We start from the raw sequence: 17,742 nt of genomic DNA, 5'->3' as shown, positions 1-17,742 counted from the left end.
TGAGAACAAGATGATATTTCTTCTCTCTGCCGAATTAACCTTTTTCTATTAGTAGAGCTAAAATTTGGTCAAGATAATTGTTCTAAATGTCATGAAATGCATGCAAAAAAAGCTATTACCAAAAGCTCATCCAGTAGTGTAGTTGCCTCACCATAAGGATTTTTTAAGATATACGTCTTGTAGAAAATCAGAAATGTTTGTATTAATCAGAAATGTGCCGGATATATGCAACTAAAAGCTTTTAAAAGGGATGAGGAGATTGAGCATGACTTGCAGTGATTTTGATGGTATCTTGGCTATCTCTGAGTGCAGATCCAGGTCATTGAGCCTGAGCTTTCACAGCTACGGCCCAATAGATATGTTCTATACTTATGATAATATTTTATTCTCTTGCTAACTATGCTGTTTTACATGCACATTTTATACTTTACTTCCTTTAGTAATGTTTTATTTTGATTTTTTTTGTTATCTTTGCTGTGTTAGATGTGCATTCTGTAGTTGACCTCCTTTGCAATGTTTTATTTTGAAATCTTTAAGATAATATTTTAGTTTTCTGTTAATTGTGTTGCCTTGAATGTATACTTTGATGTTTTAATGTGTTGTTAGCCGCTTTGAGATTTTTTTCCATAAAAATATAAAGTGGTATAAACATGAAACGAATAAACATGAAATGAATAGAAAACATCCTGTCACTCACTGACAAGTGACAGTCAAAGAACTCACACTCCCAGCTCTGTTTCTGCCAAAGTCATAAATCAGATTGGTACATAAGCAAGGCACTGGTTACAAGGTTTAGTAGGTGCAAGGAAATTATAGCGACATGGTTAAGCACCAGCTAAGACTTCGATCCAACAAGCAATGTGTCCCTTGCATCTTCCTTTTGAACAGCAAGGTGAGCACAGTTCTTCACACAGCAAACAGCTGCACTCCTGGGACAGGGTAAGTAAACGGGCTCTTGGATTCCTATGAGTGGGTTGGGCCTTCAAAGCTTGTCTGCGCTGGCATCTCCATGGAGGCAGGAAAGGAGTTGGCACCAGCACCGCATCTGACTTATTCTCAGTCACTTCCATGGAAGTGTCAGTGGAAGCTCTTCACTGACAGGAGGTGGCACCAAAGGCAGCTCCACAATAGGAGAAGTCTGACGAGAGGCATCAGATACCACAGGGGAGGAACACTTCCTTGTCAACTCACTTGATATCTCCTCTGGATCCAGATGCTTACTCTTTGGATCACGGGCCCCTTCCTTGTATTACGACAATTTTGCTTTCTCCAACCTGCTGGGACCCTCCCCGGGTCATCAAGCTCCAACTCCCCAAACTCCTTCCATTCTTTCATAGGATTGAACCATCCCCTCCATAACATCTCAGTGGAGCTCATTAAACACAAACTGTTAAAACACAGTTATGAGTGCTGCTGCATGCATTATAAATACACAACGCTATTGCAATCATGCAGTCATTCTTACTGAACTACGATTCCAGCTTGATGGGTCTACTGTTCATCTTCTCTCACTGATCACAAACTTGGCCGACACAGAAACCATTAGGTCTTGGAACACTGCACTAATCAATTGCAAGCTTAAATGCTTTATCATCTTTTGGTGGGGCTCCCAACCATTCATAATCAAGGCACGTCAAAACCACAAGTCCATTTCCAGGAGCTTCTGTGGTGTGCTTATGAGACATTGCTATGACCCCAATGAAAACACCACCACCGCAATAGTGCCAGACATGGGGTACTGTAAGTGTGTGGGCAAACCGAACAATCAGATGCACAAATAATTAGTAACATCACTTCTATCCACTGTCTCAGCCCACAGATCTCAAACTCCCTCACTGTTGGTTTTACAAAGCCTGTAAGATTTCAGAAATGGATCTGAATATGTGGCCTAAATGTTAGGGGGCAGTTGCTTCACATTCTGGACCCCTGGGAATGCTTGCTTCAACATTCATTGGTCACCAACTTCAAGTGAACATTTTGGTGATTTTTGGCATCCAGAGCTCTCTCTATTTCCTGCTGCTCCGCAGTCAAAGAGCACATCCTTTGTCAGATTTAAAACTTAAGCATAACAAACTCAGAAACATAATGGCAAGTTCCTCACAGAAGGAAGCTACAGATACAGCCGCTCAGAAGAGAAAGCAGTGAGTTTATGAAAGAGACCTTTGTGCGCTGACAGTCAGAGTCTTTAAGAGGCTGGCAGATCTGAAGCAGACTCAGTGTGACATCAGGATAAAAGCAAAAAAAGTTCTTTCAGGCAGCAGAACACATATTATAAGACCACTCTTTTCACTTCAGCAAGCTAACCTGAATACCTCCCTCACCATCAGACGGCAACTGAGACTCTTCTACTTTCACCTACTCCCACCGAGATTGTGTTTTGGAGGAGCAGATTTGCCACCAGTTTCTACAAGTCATTTCCTATGTTATTTGGGGGAAAATGTGCAATCCAACCCTGGATCAGTATTGTTCACATTTGTCTGCCAACATAATAACAACTGTTTTAAATGACTCCCAAAGCTTTTACAAAATGAGCTTGGAGGGAGCCATCTCACGGCATCTTGTACTTTCCAAGTATTTGTCTGAAATTAACTGGAGCAGAGGTGGCCACTCAACTGAATGACCATTTGAGTCTATAGAAAGGTAAAGCTGAGCCAAAATCTTTACTCTCAATCAACCAAGGGTGGAGGTGGTCAGAGGATATCAAATTCTACAGTAAATAGAACACAAATATTGCAGCCAGGATAAGTCAAGTAAATCAAGCACAAGTCCATTATTGCAGACAATATTTTGGGGTTTAAACACAACTAAAAATTATGGCAGGTAGTGGCATAGCTGTCAAGTTCTCCCTTATTTTAAGGGAAATTCCATTATGCCAAATAGGCTTCCTCATGAGAAAAGGTAAAACTTGACAGCTATGGGTAGTGGTGCTACACCAGGAGAAGGGGGAAAACATTTTATTTTAGTATTTGCATCCTGCTTTTTCAAGGCAAAATGCCTTCACAACGTGGCTTGCCAATAAATGCATATGGCATCAACCACAATAGATAGGATGAGATTTCATTTTAAAAGATATGGGGATAGAGAAGAACCGCAGCTACAACTATATTTTCTGAGTCAATTAAACAAGCTGACCACACCTTTTCAAGCTAGTTATAAGGCTAGTCTAAGGATGAATATTGTCTGCCATCTTTATAAAACAACCTCTTAATTACAAACTCTCATTGACTACAACTATGCAGTAGAAATCTCCAGTCTGCCTAAACTGGCATAAGGGAACTTCATAATGCTGCTTCCAGACAGGGACATAATATTCCATGGGTCATGGAATATCACAAATTGATTATTGGCAATATTTAAAAATAAATAAATGTTGGATTTATTCAGAAAGGGTAAATCCGATTTACATGGGTGAGAAAAAATATGGGCTGGCATTTTGTTATCAATGACATCATAACAAATTCCTTCTGAAGCTGAAGGGGCTTTCAATAGATTTTTTTTTTAAAAAAATGTATTTATATACTGCTTAATTGCCAGAGTTTGTAGTATGGCATGGATGCCTGCTGTTCAAAGAAGATATGGGGAAACAAAAATGCCACTGAGCACATCCCTAGAGTAGTTCTTTGGATCCCAACCTATGCAAACTGAACAAATTTGTATTTATTTTCTTGCTTTGGGTTTTATTCTGACACTGGTATATCTGGTGAGAGACATGCAGCTATATATAGCAGAGTCATTCTGTGTCCACAGGAAGTGCTGTTTAATCTCTCTCTGGCTCCAGAGATTTCAGACATTGCTCACACACATTTTTGAGCCTATCTTTGCAGTCTTAAGGGCTAGAAACTTGTATGAAAGGAAAAAAATGACAACATGAATATGCAATATGCTAGCTTGTGTGTTCAATGTAAAAACCCTATCTTTCTGTGCTGCTGCAGCATCACAATACTGCCCACCCCCTTTAAAAAAAAAACCCCACGTAGACTTGGCATCAGATACCATCTGTATGCCTCTTAAAGAAGCCAGATTTTCATTTTGCAATCCACAGTTTGAAACAGACGGGAACCTAAGCTGGAAACTGGCTGATAATTATGAAAGTCATTTGGAAATTACTATGTTCCCCCTCTCAAAGTCCTAAATTTTCTTATAACTAATGCATGTGCAATATTCCTTTCTGACATGTAGATTAGTTTTCACGAGGCCACTTGGGATTTGTCATACACTGGCTAGGCAACTATGGAGCGCTCTCTTTCCTTCCTTGCAAGTTGCGTGTGATGCCACTTTGTCCCTTGATTAACTGTTGCTCCATGTTTGTAAGCATGGGGCAGAGGCAGGAAGATGGGGCAGTGGTTGGAGCACTGGCATAGGCAGCAACACTTTTACTTGGGAGATGAGTGGTGAATGCTGTTCAGAAGGAGACACCTCTTTTCCCCACTGGCCGCCTTCATTTCCCACCCAATTTTGCAAGTGGAGCCAGATCCAGGTCAGCGATTTTGCAAGTTTTCTGGCAGAAGTGGAAATCGCAGGGGCAGGACCGGTTGATGTGGAGACTCAGAAGAGAGTGAGGTCTGTGCTATGGTGGGGCAGGGGCAGAAGCTCACTCCAGTGACCAAATAATAAGTGGTTGTGTCAAAGTTAGAGTATGCTTGTCTTAAGTTAAATGAGAGCCTCTGCAAGAAACAAGCTTGTGTGAGACACACAAGTTAAATGAGGAGGGGGATTAGTGACTGACTACTTAGTCCTGTTGAATGTAACCATCCAGAAAAGTGTAGGATTAGGATTTTTAAAATCACTACATTCCCTGTCCCCGACACAACAGCTAGGCTTGTGATGTGTTTTTATAAATGTTTACATGATGCATACAGCCCAAGGGAGGACATGTGAGCTATTTTATCTGGAAAATTCCTAGCTAAATTGATTGCTTGTGTAAAGACATCAGAGCCACAGTATTACACAGAAAATTATATAGCCATTTTTAAGAGTTTCTAAATTTTGAGAATCAATGCACCACCCGCCGACCTTTTTGAGTGCTTCATTCAAGAAACAGAGACTACAATCATATTATATAGATGCATATTCTTGTAAATTTATTAATTTAGGGGCAAGGCATTTTGCCAGAGAAGCTACCCAGTTCCCAAAAATATTTGCTGGTTTTAATATACTAGTGAGAGAACAAGATCAGGTTTTTCTACACCCTCTCAACAAAAGCTTAGAAACTCCTACTGAAAGCAGGCTACAATTCTACAGAATTACTTCACCCAGAGATGGTGGTAATAAAGACACTGAGAGAATAGGGGACAAAATGACCAGGCCTATTACTGAAGAGAAAAGGGGAAAATAAATAGGCTTGCCATACATCTGGAAAATTCCGGACATGCCTGGAAATCGGATGCCCAAAATGGCGTCCAAGGCAATTTTTTTGGTTTTTTTCTGGGGTTTCTTTGCGGGGCACAAGGCGAGGGCTCCAGTTGCCCATGGTGCCGCTGCTGTTGGCACTGCCCGCTGCCTCCCTTGTTTGGCCATGCGTGGCTACCCTGTCGGGGAACTGATTCTCTGAGGCGTGGTGGTGCACTAGGTGGCAGTGGCGCAGTGTCCTGAGCACAGTGGGCTCCACCATTTACATCTCTGAGCCTGCGCGCCCGGCCACAAGGTGTGAGCGCTCGTCCCAACAACTCCCACTGTCTCCTGCAGGTAAAAGGGAGGCAACATAGGCTCATGTGCAAGTGAAGCAATGGCCAGACGTGCCCAAAGAGGGAAGTGGGAAGGCAGGGAATCCAGGGCGGGTATTGGGGGGTGTCCAGATTTTTACTTTTTGAAATATGGCAAGCCTAAAAATAAAAGGTAACGAAACTAAAGGCTGAACACTACACACCTTTGTGCGACCCAACTCAGTGCATATGCTGTCACCTGTATGGAGTGCTGAAATTTCTTACCTTACTCCAAAGCCGTAGCAGTTAACCCCACAGCATTGCCCAGCAGGTTTACTGAGCAGTCAAAGCAAAGCAATAATGACCAGGCAAACCTGCTTCTTGCAGGCCACCAAACACTCAGTAGTTAAGCTGCCTTATTTTGCCAGTGACCATTCCCTTCCTAGAACTGTTCTTCTGGAGGGTTCACATCATACTTGCTATTTTGTTTAAGCACACCTGTTCCTTGAACACAACTGGCCTACTATTTTCTTCTCCAATGCCCAACTCATCTAACGTGTTCAGATTAATTCTTATCTGTCATAACTGAGATACCATCCATGACAAATATCTGTCATAACTGAAATACCAGGACGGCAGTCAGTGGTGTAGTGGAGCAAGGACAAAAACACTGCCACTTATGTCACAGCAGGGATGACAATATCATCTCCTGGGGCACTATCTGCCAATCCTCTGCATGCCAAATAAATACACTCTAGTCTTCTCAGAAACTAAGAAACTAAGCATAGAAAGAGGTGGGTTGTATTAGCACAAACATCTAAGGGTTAAGCTGCCATGTTTATTTTGGAAAATTCCAAAATCCCTTTATTATGGCCAACTGGTAGGTCATAAGATAGCAAGGAACCTTCTGAGTCCAGCAGAAATTGCCATAAGACTGGAGAGTGGTTACGAGTAAAAAGCTAGCTTGGAATTGACGTCAGCATCGGTTATAGGGATTGTCGTGGAGGGATTGCATTTACCACAACACCACTGATAGCAGTACTGACTATCATCAGGACCTTGACAATGTTTATCCCTGAAAGGAACCTATGAACATGGCAATCTCCTACAAACAAATGCCAGTGGTGCAACACAGCAGGTTGTTGAGAAAAGAGCAGGTCACAGCACCAGCCATGTACAAGCTAGTTAATATTAGTTAATAGCACAAGAAGATGATATAAAACTGAAGTGTCAAAAACAGAATGTCTTGTGCAAGGGTGACCCACTCCTAACCCACAGGACTGACTGCACCCCCCCCCCCCAAAAAAAGAAATCCACTCCCAAGAGCAAACCACAGCACAGGCAAAAAAATTGAAATAGATACAGTGCTGAGGTAAGGCTGTTGTTTCATGCTATACATATTTCTCTGTCCTCCTTCATGACTAAGAGAAACAAAACAAGCTAGGTGACCAAGGATAAGCCAACACAACCAAATTTGTGAATTTCATACAAGTTGTAGGATTCAGCTTTCCTTGACATACAATACAAGGAACATTTGAGCAGAGTTTTGATTTTCTTTTAAGCACTTCAGACGTACAGATGGGTACCCAGCCTCCAACGAACTCAATGATTCACAAAACAGCAGGCGCAGTGGATGTCAAGGCGTTATGCTGCTCATCAGTAACAACATTCAGTGAATGCCTCTGACACATTCCGCACTGTGGTCACAACAGCAATTCATGGCACTCTCTGGGGGGAAATGCTGTGTTTACAGAGTCACGTTTACTTACTGTACAGTATGTTTGTTCTTCGTAAGTAAGTGCTTCAAATGTCTAAGTTCTTTTAAAAAATGAACTCTGCAGTCGGAATGAGAGCAGATCCTCCTGCATTCCTGTGGAACTACAGAAGTGTTCGATGTCACCTCAGCGTATTCCTATGTTGCGCACGTGTCTCATAAACAAAGAACACCACAAACTGCAGCAGAGGAAAATGGCAAATCAGCCATTTGTAGCAGAGGGGAAAGTGGCAAAGCTCAGTGGCAGAGCAGGAAGCATTGCACCTGTTGCAGCCTTCTCATAGTCTCAATTACATACACGGGATAAGGACAATGTCTGTTGTATGTACTTCTTTTAAACATTTGTCTTTCACATTTTTCCTTGGAATGTACCACTGCACAATGCTACAGGCTAATACCTTAAATAGGCATAAAGAGGACTATCAGTTAAAACATGCATGCCCAAACGGCTAAACAGCAAAACAGCCATTTATACTTGCACAGTTGGCATATGAAGTCAAAGGATACTATTAGCGTCATAGCTTTGACAAACCTATGATATAAATACTTCATAGTATTAGTCTGCATAAAACAGTTATTGGGCTAGGGCTTTCTACCATGCACCACTTAAATTCAGACCCCTGTCTGTGGTGCTGAACTCACAAGTTGCAACTAGGCTGCTGAACTCTTGAGATCCATTTTGATCGTCTTCCTATATGTCACAAGCAAACAAACTACAGGCCACTTCACACACTGCACTGAAGGAAGTGCACAGTCTTCTACTTGGATGCAATTAGCCACAGCAACAAAACCATCTTGCAGTGGCTTCAGACGATTCTCTAGGCTGATATTTCTTCACTTTCATCTCAGAGGCCTGCCTAGCCTCTGCTGTTTATCTACTTTGAAAGAAACAAATGCATAAAAGTTGTTTTGCTTCTTTTTCTTTTTTTAAGAAAGTGCCTGTCATCACAATGCACTGGACTTACCAGTCACTTTACAGGCTTCCAAATCAGCATCTTGCTGTTGATGAGTAAATGGTGTCAAAAAGCTGGGCTCCTCTTTACGGTTACACATCTCATCCGTCACTTTTCCATCTCTACTCATCACTTCTAGTTTCTCTGAAGAACCAAGGAGAGTCTCCTTGAGAACAATCCCCCCTTCCTTTGACGCCCTCAACAAAGCCACACTTTCCAGAGATGTTTTTGCATCTTTAATAAAGGCAGTTATTCTTTCTTCACCTTGAGGGCACTCAAGGGCAGCAAAATCCTCTTTTTTTGACACCAGGGACATTGGCGCAGTATTTTCTCCATCATCCTTGTGCTCTTTCTGCTGTTCTGATAAAGTAGTGGGAATAGCTTTCTCCATTCCTTGTGGATTTCACCGTGTCAATTTGACAAACCAAACATCAAGGCTTTGGGTGGATTTGCATCAATTACTGCCAGACAACCTATAATAAAAAAGTGACAAAATGTTCAAAAGACTGAATTTCACACAAGCCCTTTTCAGACATTTTGGTTAAGATGCAGTGCACTTAACAGCTTCTGAATTTATATAACAAATGCTTTAAAAATTGTAGCTAAGGCCTAAAAACAGCTCAAATTTCTGGTGTGAAGCACAGCAATTCCTATTTTAACAGACTAGCATGCTACAAGAAAATGAAAAATATGAAAAATGGAAAACATATTAACCTCAACTTCACTGTAGAACAGAGGGTGGCCAACCTGTAGCATGTGAAACAGGTAGTAGAAGGTTGTAGCATGAACAGACTGGACAGGAAGGCTGGCAGGTCTGGCCATGACCCAGTAACAAGTCTGAATCAGTCCTGCAGTGCCAGCTCAGTCCCTGACTCAGCAGACTAGAAGCCACTATAACCTTTGTAAGGGATTGCAAACTTGTGGGCCTCCAAATATGGTTTGTCTACAGGTCTCCTCATTTCTGACCACTAGCCGTGATGGCTGGGGGTGATGGAGCCTGAGCATCATATGGAAGCCTACAGGTTTCTCACACCAATTCTAAGCGGTATTATATAATGCTTTGGGCTTTCTCTTTATTTGGCAACAGTGGCTCTTTATTTGCCATGTTCTACCTCCACTGCCAAGAGGCAGTATGCTTTGAATGTCAGTTGTTGTGAACCACCGGTGGGGAGAGTGCTTCTGAACTCAGATCCTGAGTCTAAACTTCCCAGAATAGGCCCCTGTGGTTTGGCCAGACCCCTATTTGTTTCAGAGATCCCAATTAATTCTCAGCACAGAAACCACCTTTCTTCTAGAACTGGCTGTGTATATATTATCTCTCACACACATCCACTACATGCTCTTGTCACTGGGCCCCTCTTACTAGTCCTATTATCTCTTCAACTACCCTACACCCTGACCGGATAAACTAGCTGCCAGTGAGACACAAATTATTTTTGTCCAAATTTATCAGTTCCATTGTCATTCTACATTAAAACTGACTGGGGAGAACACATGCCATGAACATACCACTTCCTCTCTATAAAACTTTTAATTTCAAAATCATTATTTTGCACTCCGGATTACCTAACAACTTTCCTCAGCAATTAATATGAAATATACTACCACATACACACAATCCTCAGGTAAAGGACACATAACAAACAAGACAAACAAGACAATGTCAACGAATCACAGTATTTGGGAATCTACTGTTAACAGCCCAGTCCATTTCATGTTTATATGGGACCCATCAGCTCAAATCCCTAAGTGTCCCTTCCATGCACAGAAGGCTTTTGATCTAGGGTGGATTCTGCTGGCAGTAGGAAGAGTATATGTCTGTCTGTCTGTCTGTATCTTTCCCACTCCCCCAGCAGCCCCTCTCCTTTTCCTTCAGGTAGTTCCCCAAACCTTCAGTGAAGGGCACTAGGTGCTGCAGGGGGAAATCAGCAAAGGTTACCTCTCATCCACCTGCAAGACAGTCTCATGAGCAGAACCCTAATCACAGGGTGATCCTACCAGCAGAAGGGAACTCCTCCGTATTCAAGCCATTGGGTTCACTGCAACTTACTTACAGGTAAATGGGCCTCAGGCTAAAAGCCTATACTCACTTATCTAGGAGCAAGCTCCCTTGAAACGGGATTTGTACTTCTAAGAAGACATTGGTTTTCACATACGTACATGTGCATACAGTGGCAGCTAAGAATTCTATACAGACTTTTTTCTCTCAGGCTTCCCAATACTTAGAGATGGTCCTCCCCCCAAAAAAAATTACACTTAATGAAACTGTGAAATAACTTTAGGTTAAAATTCAAGCCAGAAAGTTAGCAATGGAAAGAAAGTGACCACAGTATGTTTCGAAAGCTTAAACCCCAAATCAGAAAGAACTAACTAATTACAAAACAAAATGAATCCATCAGTCAGAGATCTATCTTCATTTAAGAATATTTTAACAGAGCAGACATAAGAGGCACTTAATGTTGCCTGGTCCACGGCCATCATGTTATTATCTTATTGGCTACTTCTATCAAGCCCAGATTTGTTCTCTTTATACTGTACTAGCTAGAATCTAGAACCAAGATGCAGAATGTCCATTTGGAACCTCAAGAAGTACTGTACCTTAGCAGTGAGCACTGAAAAGTGTGCACAGACCAGTGCAAGCAACAGAGCAACAAATGTAGTTACCACTAGGAGGAGATAGATGCCCAAAAGTGGTGATAAGTGAGGCTATGGCAATCTAAGTAAACACATGTGGCTGGTGCATGAGAGGTGCAAGATAAAATACAGGGAACAACAGCTTTAGAAAGTCTTTTTCCTCAAGGTGACAAACTTGTTGCACCTTTCTTCCATATAGGCTGTTCCTGGATGACACATTCACCAGGCGAGCCACAACAATCCCCCTGAAACATGTCTTCCCAATCTGTCACACTGTGGCATGTGCCAGGAGTGACCTTGTCAATCCAATATTAGTTCACAAAGATGCTGCAGTAGAAGAACAACAATAACATTAGGTCTATATACACAAACGCTTTGCCTGGCATCATCATCATAATCATGAGAGGCAATTTGGTTCTCAAACTGCCTGTCCTATTAGGTTCTTTTGGTTTTGAGGCTGAAGAACTAAACAGGCCATGCCACCAACAAGCTACCTCTGATAACTATCATTGCACATAAAATACTGGCCAAGGTAGACTGATGCACTGCCAGAATTCCTTCTGTTGTGCACCTTTGCCAGGAGAAAGCAGAGCAAATTACTCAAGGTAGAAATTATTTTGGCAGTTACTGAGTAATTAAATTTTCTAAAGTGGCAGTTATTAAAAGCATAGTTCAGGCACTCAAAATTGTCATAGAAGCATTTTATAGGGTTAAGTTCAGAAATATACGGTAATACAGAAACTTCATCATTTGCCACATACTGTAGAAAAACACAGACATAAAAAATGAAAAAGAATGGCAGTAGTTCCACAGAAAGGTTTCCCACAGCAATACAAGTTCACAATTTTAAGATTATTATTGTCTGGATCCACCAAAACGTGCTGGAGCAGTACAATTATCAAAACCATTTAAATGAAACTAAACTGCAATAGCATGTAAGTTTACTCTGAAGTAAGACCCATTATATTTTTTTCTCAGGTTAGAGTGCACAAGATTGCAGCCTAAGAATGATATTTCTGTTTCTAGGGCCCAAACTGTCTGTGTGTGTGTGTGTGTGTGTGTGTAAAACTTCCTGGTTAGCAGACCACAATTGTCATGTCTTGTTGAATGCCTTTATGTACCACTTTCTGTCACAAGTGACCTCTAGACAGTTTAATTTAGTGATAAGATACTTTGTTGGTACAGTATATAGAAGCAATGCAACTTCAAAGAGAAAAATCAATCTGATGAAGAATTTGAGAAAATTATTTAAGTAATACTATCCATGTACAAGGTTCTTTACAGACATTACTCTGGAGAGATATGCCTCAACCCCAGAGAAGTTACAATCTGAATTTTCCCATTGTGGCTTAGGCAAGGTGAGCAGAGAGAGACTATTAACAGATCCAAGAAGAGTTTTCAAAGAATCTTTTCAGGAGCTGTGGTCTCTCCCCTCCGAAAGTATGATGATTTACACAAAGAAGTGCTCCTTCGGGTAGTGAAAAGCGGGATATCAAATCCAAACTCTTCTTCTTCTTCTTCTTTGGGCTCTCTTTCTCTGGCACCATACATAGGGCAATGTTCACAGAAACCCTTCCACATATATTACTTTTCTGAAGAGGCTAAATAACCTGCCTATATTGTTCTCCTTCATGGATCACTGCCTTGTTGTGGCGAAGGGGCTTGAATAACTCAGAGAAGCTATGAGCTATGCCATGCAGGGCCACCCAAGATGCACAGGTCATAGTGGAGAGTACGACAAGGCTGTATATTGTCTCCCTGCTTATTTAACTTATATGCAGAATTCATAATGCGAAAGGCTGGACTGGATGAATCCCAAACTGGAATTAAGATTGCTGGAAGAAATATCAACAACCTCAGATATGCTGATGGCACAAACCTTGATGGCAGAAAGTGAGGAGGAATTAAAGAACCTTTTAATGGGGGTGAAAGAGGAGAGCGCAAAATATGGTCTGAAGCTCAACATCAAAAAAACTAAGATCATGGCCACTGGTCCCATCACCTCCTGGCAAATAGAAGGGGAAGAAATGGAGGCAGTGAGAGATTTTACTTTCTTGTGTTCCATGATCACTGCAGATGGCGACAGCAGTCACGAAATTAGAAGACGCCTGCTTCTTGGGAGAAAAGCAATGAAAAACCTAGACAGCATCTTAAAAAGCAGAGACATCACCTTACCGACAAAGGTCCATATAGTTAAAGCTATGGTTTTCCCAGTAGTTATGTATGGAAGTGAGAGCTGGACCATAAAGAAGGCTGACCAATGAAGAATTGATGCTTTTGAATTATGGTGCTGGAGGAGACTCTTGAGAGTCCCGTGGACTGCAATAAGATCAAACTTAACCATTCTTAAGGAAATCAGCCCCGAGTGTTCACTGGAAGGACTGATCCTGAAGCTGAGGCTCCAATACTTTGGCCACCTCATGAGAAGAGAAGACTCCTTGGAAAAGACCCTGATGTTGGGAAAGATGGAGGGCACAAGGAGAAGGGGACAACAGAAGACAAGATGGTTGGACAGTGTTCTCGAAGCTACCAACATGAGTCTGACCAAACTGTGGGAGGCAGTGGAAGACAGGAGTGCCTGGCATTTCTCTGGTCCATGGGTTCACGAAGAATTGGACACGACTAAACAACTAAACAACAACAACAAATATCGTTCTATACCTTGCTGCATGCTGCATTTCAGCTCAGAAATTCATCTTCAAAACGTAAGGAGAGTCTGCTGAATCAGGCCAATGGCCCACCTAGTCCAGCATCCTATTCTCACAGTGGCCAACTGGATGCCGTTGGAAATGCACAAGCAGGATTCAAGCACAAAAGCATCCTCCCCTCCTGTGGTTTCCATCTTCATCATAAACCAGTTAACAGGGCTACTATTAAAGTAAAATGTTATTGTTTTAATAACTCGGTCACAATGAAAAGCCATGCATTCAGTCTTTCAGCTGCCTTCAAATACACAAGGCATAGCTAATCAACAACTGCCTGAACATGCAAGCAGACTGAGTTCTAAATTTAATAAAAACAAGCCTTTTCTTTTAAAAGAAGTTAATTCCACAGGTTCAGTATCAAATGCATGCATACATATGAGCCTTCAACTATTACTTAGCAGGTCTTCCCATTACATACATTTCTGCAGTAACACATCATGGAGGAACCAATAAGCAACTGTTAAGAGGCCTAGGGAATACTAGCAGGCAAAAGAACCCCCCTTTCCCATCACCAGTCAAGCAATCTGCCACCCACGAGAGGCAAAGAGCAACTCCCCAGGGTGTGCAATCAAATAGTAAACTCTGCTTCTACCTGTCCCCACCAATTTACTTATCTTTTAAGATTTCTATACTGCTTTTCAGTTTATTTCCCCCACAAGTAAGTTTATAGCAATAAAAATCCCCATATACTAAAAACAATTAGTGTCAAAACTATCCAACAGAAATAACAATATACATACCAGACAAACCTCTTTGGCAGAGAACTCCATAAGTGGAGGGCCTTCCCCAACCAAGAGAGACTTCTCTCCAGTTACCACTCACCTCATCTCACATTATTCCTAAAAGACTCCCAACAGCTTACTTGTTTTCCTGCCTGCGTCTCTAAGAAACATGAAAGCTAGGAGCAGAGCAAAGGAATCTGATAGCTTTAGTAAACTCTAAGCCCTAGCTGGACTTTTCATCTCTTATTTGACCTAAATCTGTAACTTCTAGAAAGGCAAACTGTTACATGCCTGCAGCAAGGGAGATTTGGAGTCACTCTTCACTATCAGTCTATTGTGAGTAATTAAAAAGGCACCACTGACAAACCTTTACATATAGGATGCCCTGTAAGTGCCTGTTTTAGTTCTTTTTAAGAGTTTTCATTCCTTTAGGATTACAGCAGTCCTCATACACTGGCCTGATTTGCACATCACACTAAACTAAACCATGGCTTAGCTCAACATAGCAGCAGGAAGACTGGAAGAACAGCAAAGCAGTCACATTATCTTCTCTGGAAGCCCACACACCTACAAGTCATGTTTTGGCTTAGTGTGACATGTAAACCAGGCCATTGTGTCTTTTAGCTGAGCATTATATGGGTATCATAGAATCACAGAATTGGAAGGAATCATGAGGATCATCTAGTCCAACCCCCTTTTGTCCAATGTGGGACTCAAACCTCTGACACTGAGATTAAGAGTTTCTTGTTCTACCGACTTGAGTTATCACAGCTACAAGTATTAATTGGTTAATTGAACTAATCAATGGCAATGAATATTCATCAGAGACTGGTCAGATGAAGTGGACTCTAGTCCACAAAAGCTTATGCTATAATAGATGTTAGTCTTTTAAATCGCCACAAGATTATTCATTGATTTTGCTGCCACAAATTAACATGACCATACCCCTGAAACTCATCTAAAACTACATAGGCAAACACATGTAATGGTTCAAAGAGTTCATCCTGAATGTTATAACTTTTCCAAATTCCAAATTCCAACAGGCAGCACTGAACCTTTCTTCAGGCCATGTTCAGTAAAGTAATCCTTTTGCTGCAGATTATTAAGTCTCATTTTACTGCTTTCGCCAGGTGATTAAGGGAGGTATACATTTGGTCTCACTCCAAATCCCAACACCAATGGTGCCAAAAACCAACAATACATACTACATCCCTCAAAAATATTCATTTTGCAGTTCTTCTATCCCCGTCACTAAGCATTGCTTTCACTCTCACTGTACACAGGTTAAGATGCATCCAAGTACTCTCAACAGTTCTGGCACTACCTGTTCTATTTCACCTTCAGCATCCCACTACTTTCTTTCCAATGGACAGTGCCAGCTGAAAATATGGAAACTAAGGTCTGCAAATGACATAATCACTTAACACTGGAAGACATCCGGGTATGGTAAAGACAAATGCAATATAATAATTTAAGGAGAAAATGCCTCACCCCATATTAACTTCAAAACATTTTAAAGTGCACCAATATTGTTCAAGGCTTCATATTTCACAGCCTGATAGAAATAATGCTTACTCAGCACAGTCACAATAATTTCTATTGGTCTTTCTTCCAAGTAAGTAGGTTTAGGGTAATAGTCTTAAGCACTGTCCTAACAGATTCTTTGATTTGCTGCAGCAGCAAACCTTTGGCAAATTGCCCAAGTGAGAGCATGCACCAAATAAATTGCCACTATCAATGGATAGGAAACTTACGGTACTTCTTAGTAGACATGTATAGGATTGTGTTGCAAGTACCACAGAGTGCAATAGGGCTCACTCTCTCAGGTAATCAAGTACAGCAACTTAAAGAGGGGGAGAAGAGGCAGGAATGTGACACAAAGTAGACCTATCAAAGACAAGCTATGTCTGTGAGTCCTCATCCTAATGGGTGCAGCAGTTTGTGTATTGCACTAGTTCAAGCTCATCCATTTCTCACAAGTATAACTTCATGTAACAGCGCATGACAACACAGAGGAACTGTGCCAAGGAGAAAACTGTGGCTTATTTACAATGAAGCCCCCAAACTCTTGGATCTTTGGGTCAAAAGCAAATGGCAGGTGTCCTCGCTTGTCCCACCCACCTTGAGGCTGATTTGCTCTCCTCCCAGAGGAGACACTGACTTACCGGCTTGCTGAGGAACCTCGGGAGTCATTCATGCCCCCACCCTAAGCACCACCACCCCCCCACTCACCCAAGCAGAGGGTGTGTGTCCCTTCATGAGCATCCCGCTCAGTCTCATCACCTGATGCCAGGTCCGGATGCCCATCACTCCACGCACACCTGTGACCCGCCTGCCGCTCGGAAGTCCTTTGACGGACACCTTCCCCCTTTCCCGGCACCTGTCCGGCTTCCCGGGCGCCTCCCCTCAGTCACCTGCAACCCCCTCGGATGTGCCTCTCCGCCCAAGCCTCCTCGAGACAGGGCACCTGCCACCTTCCACCTGCCCCATTCGGACACCCCACCACTTGACCTCCCCACTCCTCTCCGCTCCAGGGGTGAAGAGCAGCCGGAGCTCCCGCCCGGCTCGTGGCCTACCTGTCACTTACCTCCCTGACAGCAAGGCTCATTCACGGGCGCTCCTTCCCTCCTCCTCCTCCCTCTTCCCTGTCACTTGCCCTCCTCCTAGGCACCGCCTCCTCGTCCCCTCCTGGCTCCATCCCCTCCGGTCAGGTCCTCCTTTCTCAGCCTCGCCGGGACGCACTCACCATTTTGCGCGCAGTGGTGCCGCCACCCCGCGCTGGGTGCTCAGGGCTGGGTGGGCTTTCTCGTTCCCCCTCGGCAGCCCCGCTGCACCCTCCTCTTCTGCCCTCCACCCGGCTCCGGCCTCTTCAGCAGCAGCAGCCGAGGCCGCCGCGCCGGGGACATGGCTCCTTTAAATCCTCCTCCTCTCTCTTTCAGCCTCCCCCCCCCCCCGCGCCACCACTCCCCGCTCCGTCCCACCAACTCCCTCCCCTTCTCTACCCGGCCAGCCCGCTGCCTGCGCCGCTCCCCCCTCCCCTCTCCTCTTTCCGAGTCGCGACCGCAGAGCGTCTGTAGCAACGCGACAGCAGCGGCGCCATGTTGGGAGAGGCAAAACGAACTCTGCCCCCCCCGCCTCGTCTCTCGCTCCGGGATGACGTCATGGGGCCGCCGGGGCCAGGGCCTCAGGCAACTATATTGCGCGCGCAGGGGCAGGGTGGGGTGGGGTGTCTGAAAAGCTAACGGGCCGGGGCACTGGGGCAGCTGTGGTGACTCAACTTGCCCAGGGTCAAAGCTAATACCCTCCGAGCTG

The 17,742-nt window shown here is 43.2% G+C and overlaps 1 protein-coding gene across 10 annotated transcripts in view; it reads right to left on the bottom strand.

Moving 5' to 3' along the window:
* Window positions 1-17,097, bottom strand: part of WIZ (WIZ zinc finger) — a 54,909-nt gene extending 37,812 nt beyond the window's left edge. For 9 of the 10 annotated variants that reach the window (XM_033139605.1, XM_033139610.1, XM_033139608.1 and 6 more), the window contains exons 1-2: window positions 17,018-17,097; window positions 8,382-8,842 (exon numbers count right to left, since the gene is read on the bottom strand). In XM_033139605.1, coding sequence (XP_032995496.1) covers window positions 8,382-8,760 — 379 coding nt within the window. In that variant the 5' untranslated portion in view covers window positions 8,761-8,842; window positions 17,018-17,097. Of the gene's footprint in view, window positions 1-8,381; window positions 8,843-16,713; window positions 16,737-17,017 lie in introns of those variants that run through there. The other variant, XM_033139606.1, reaches the window with a different exon arrangement.
* Window positions 17,098-17,742: the final 645 nt, after the last annotated feature.

Source organism: Lacerta agilis, chromosome 2 (genome assembly GCF_009819535.1).
Source record: "Lacerta agilis isolate rLacAgi1 chromosome 2, rLacAgi1.pri, whole genome shotgun sequence".
Taxonomy (NCBI): domain Eukaryota; kingdom Metazoa; phylum Chordata; class Lepidosauria; order Squamata; family Lacertidae; genus Lacerta; species Lacerta agilis.
Note: the sequence above shows the minus strand (reverse complement) of the source record. Positions and strands in the feature narration are given on the sequence as shown.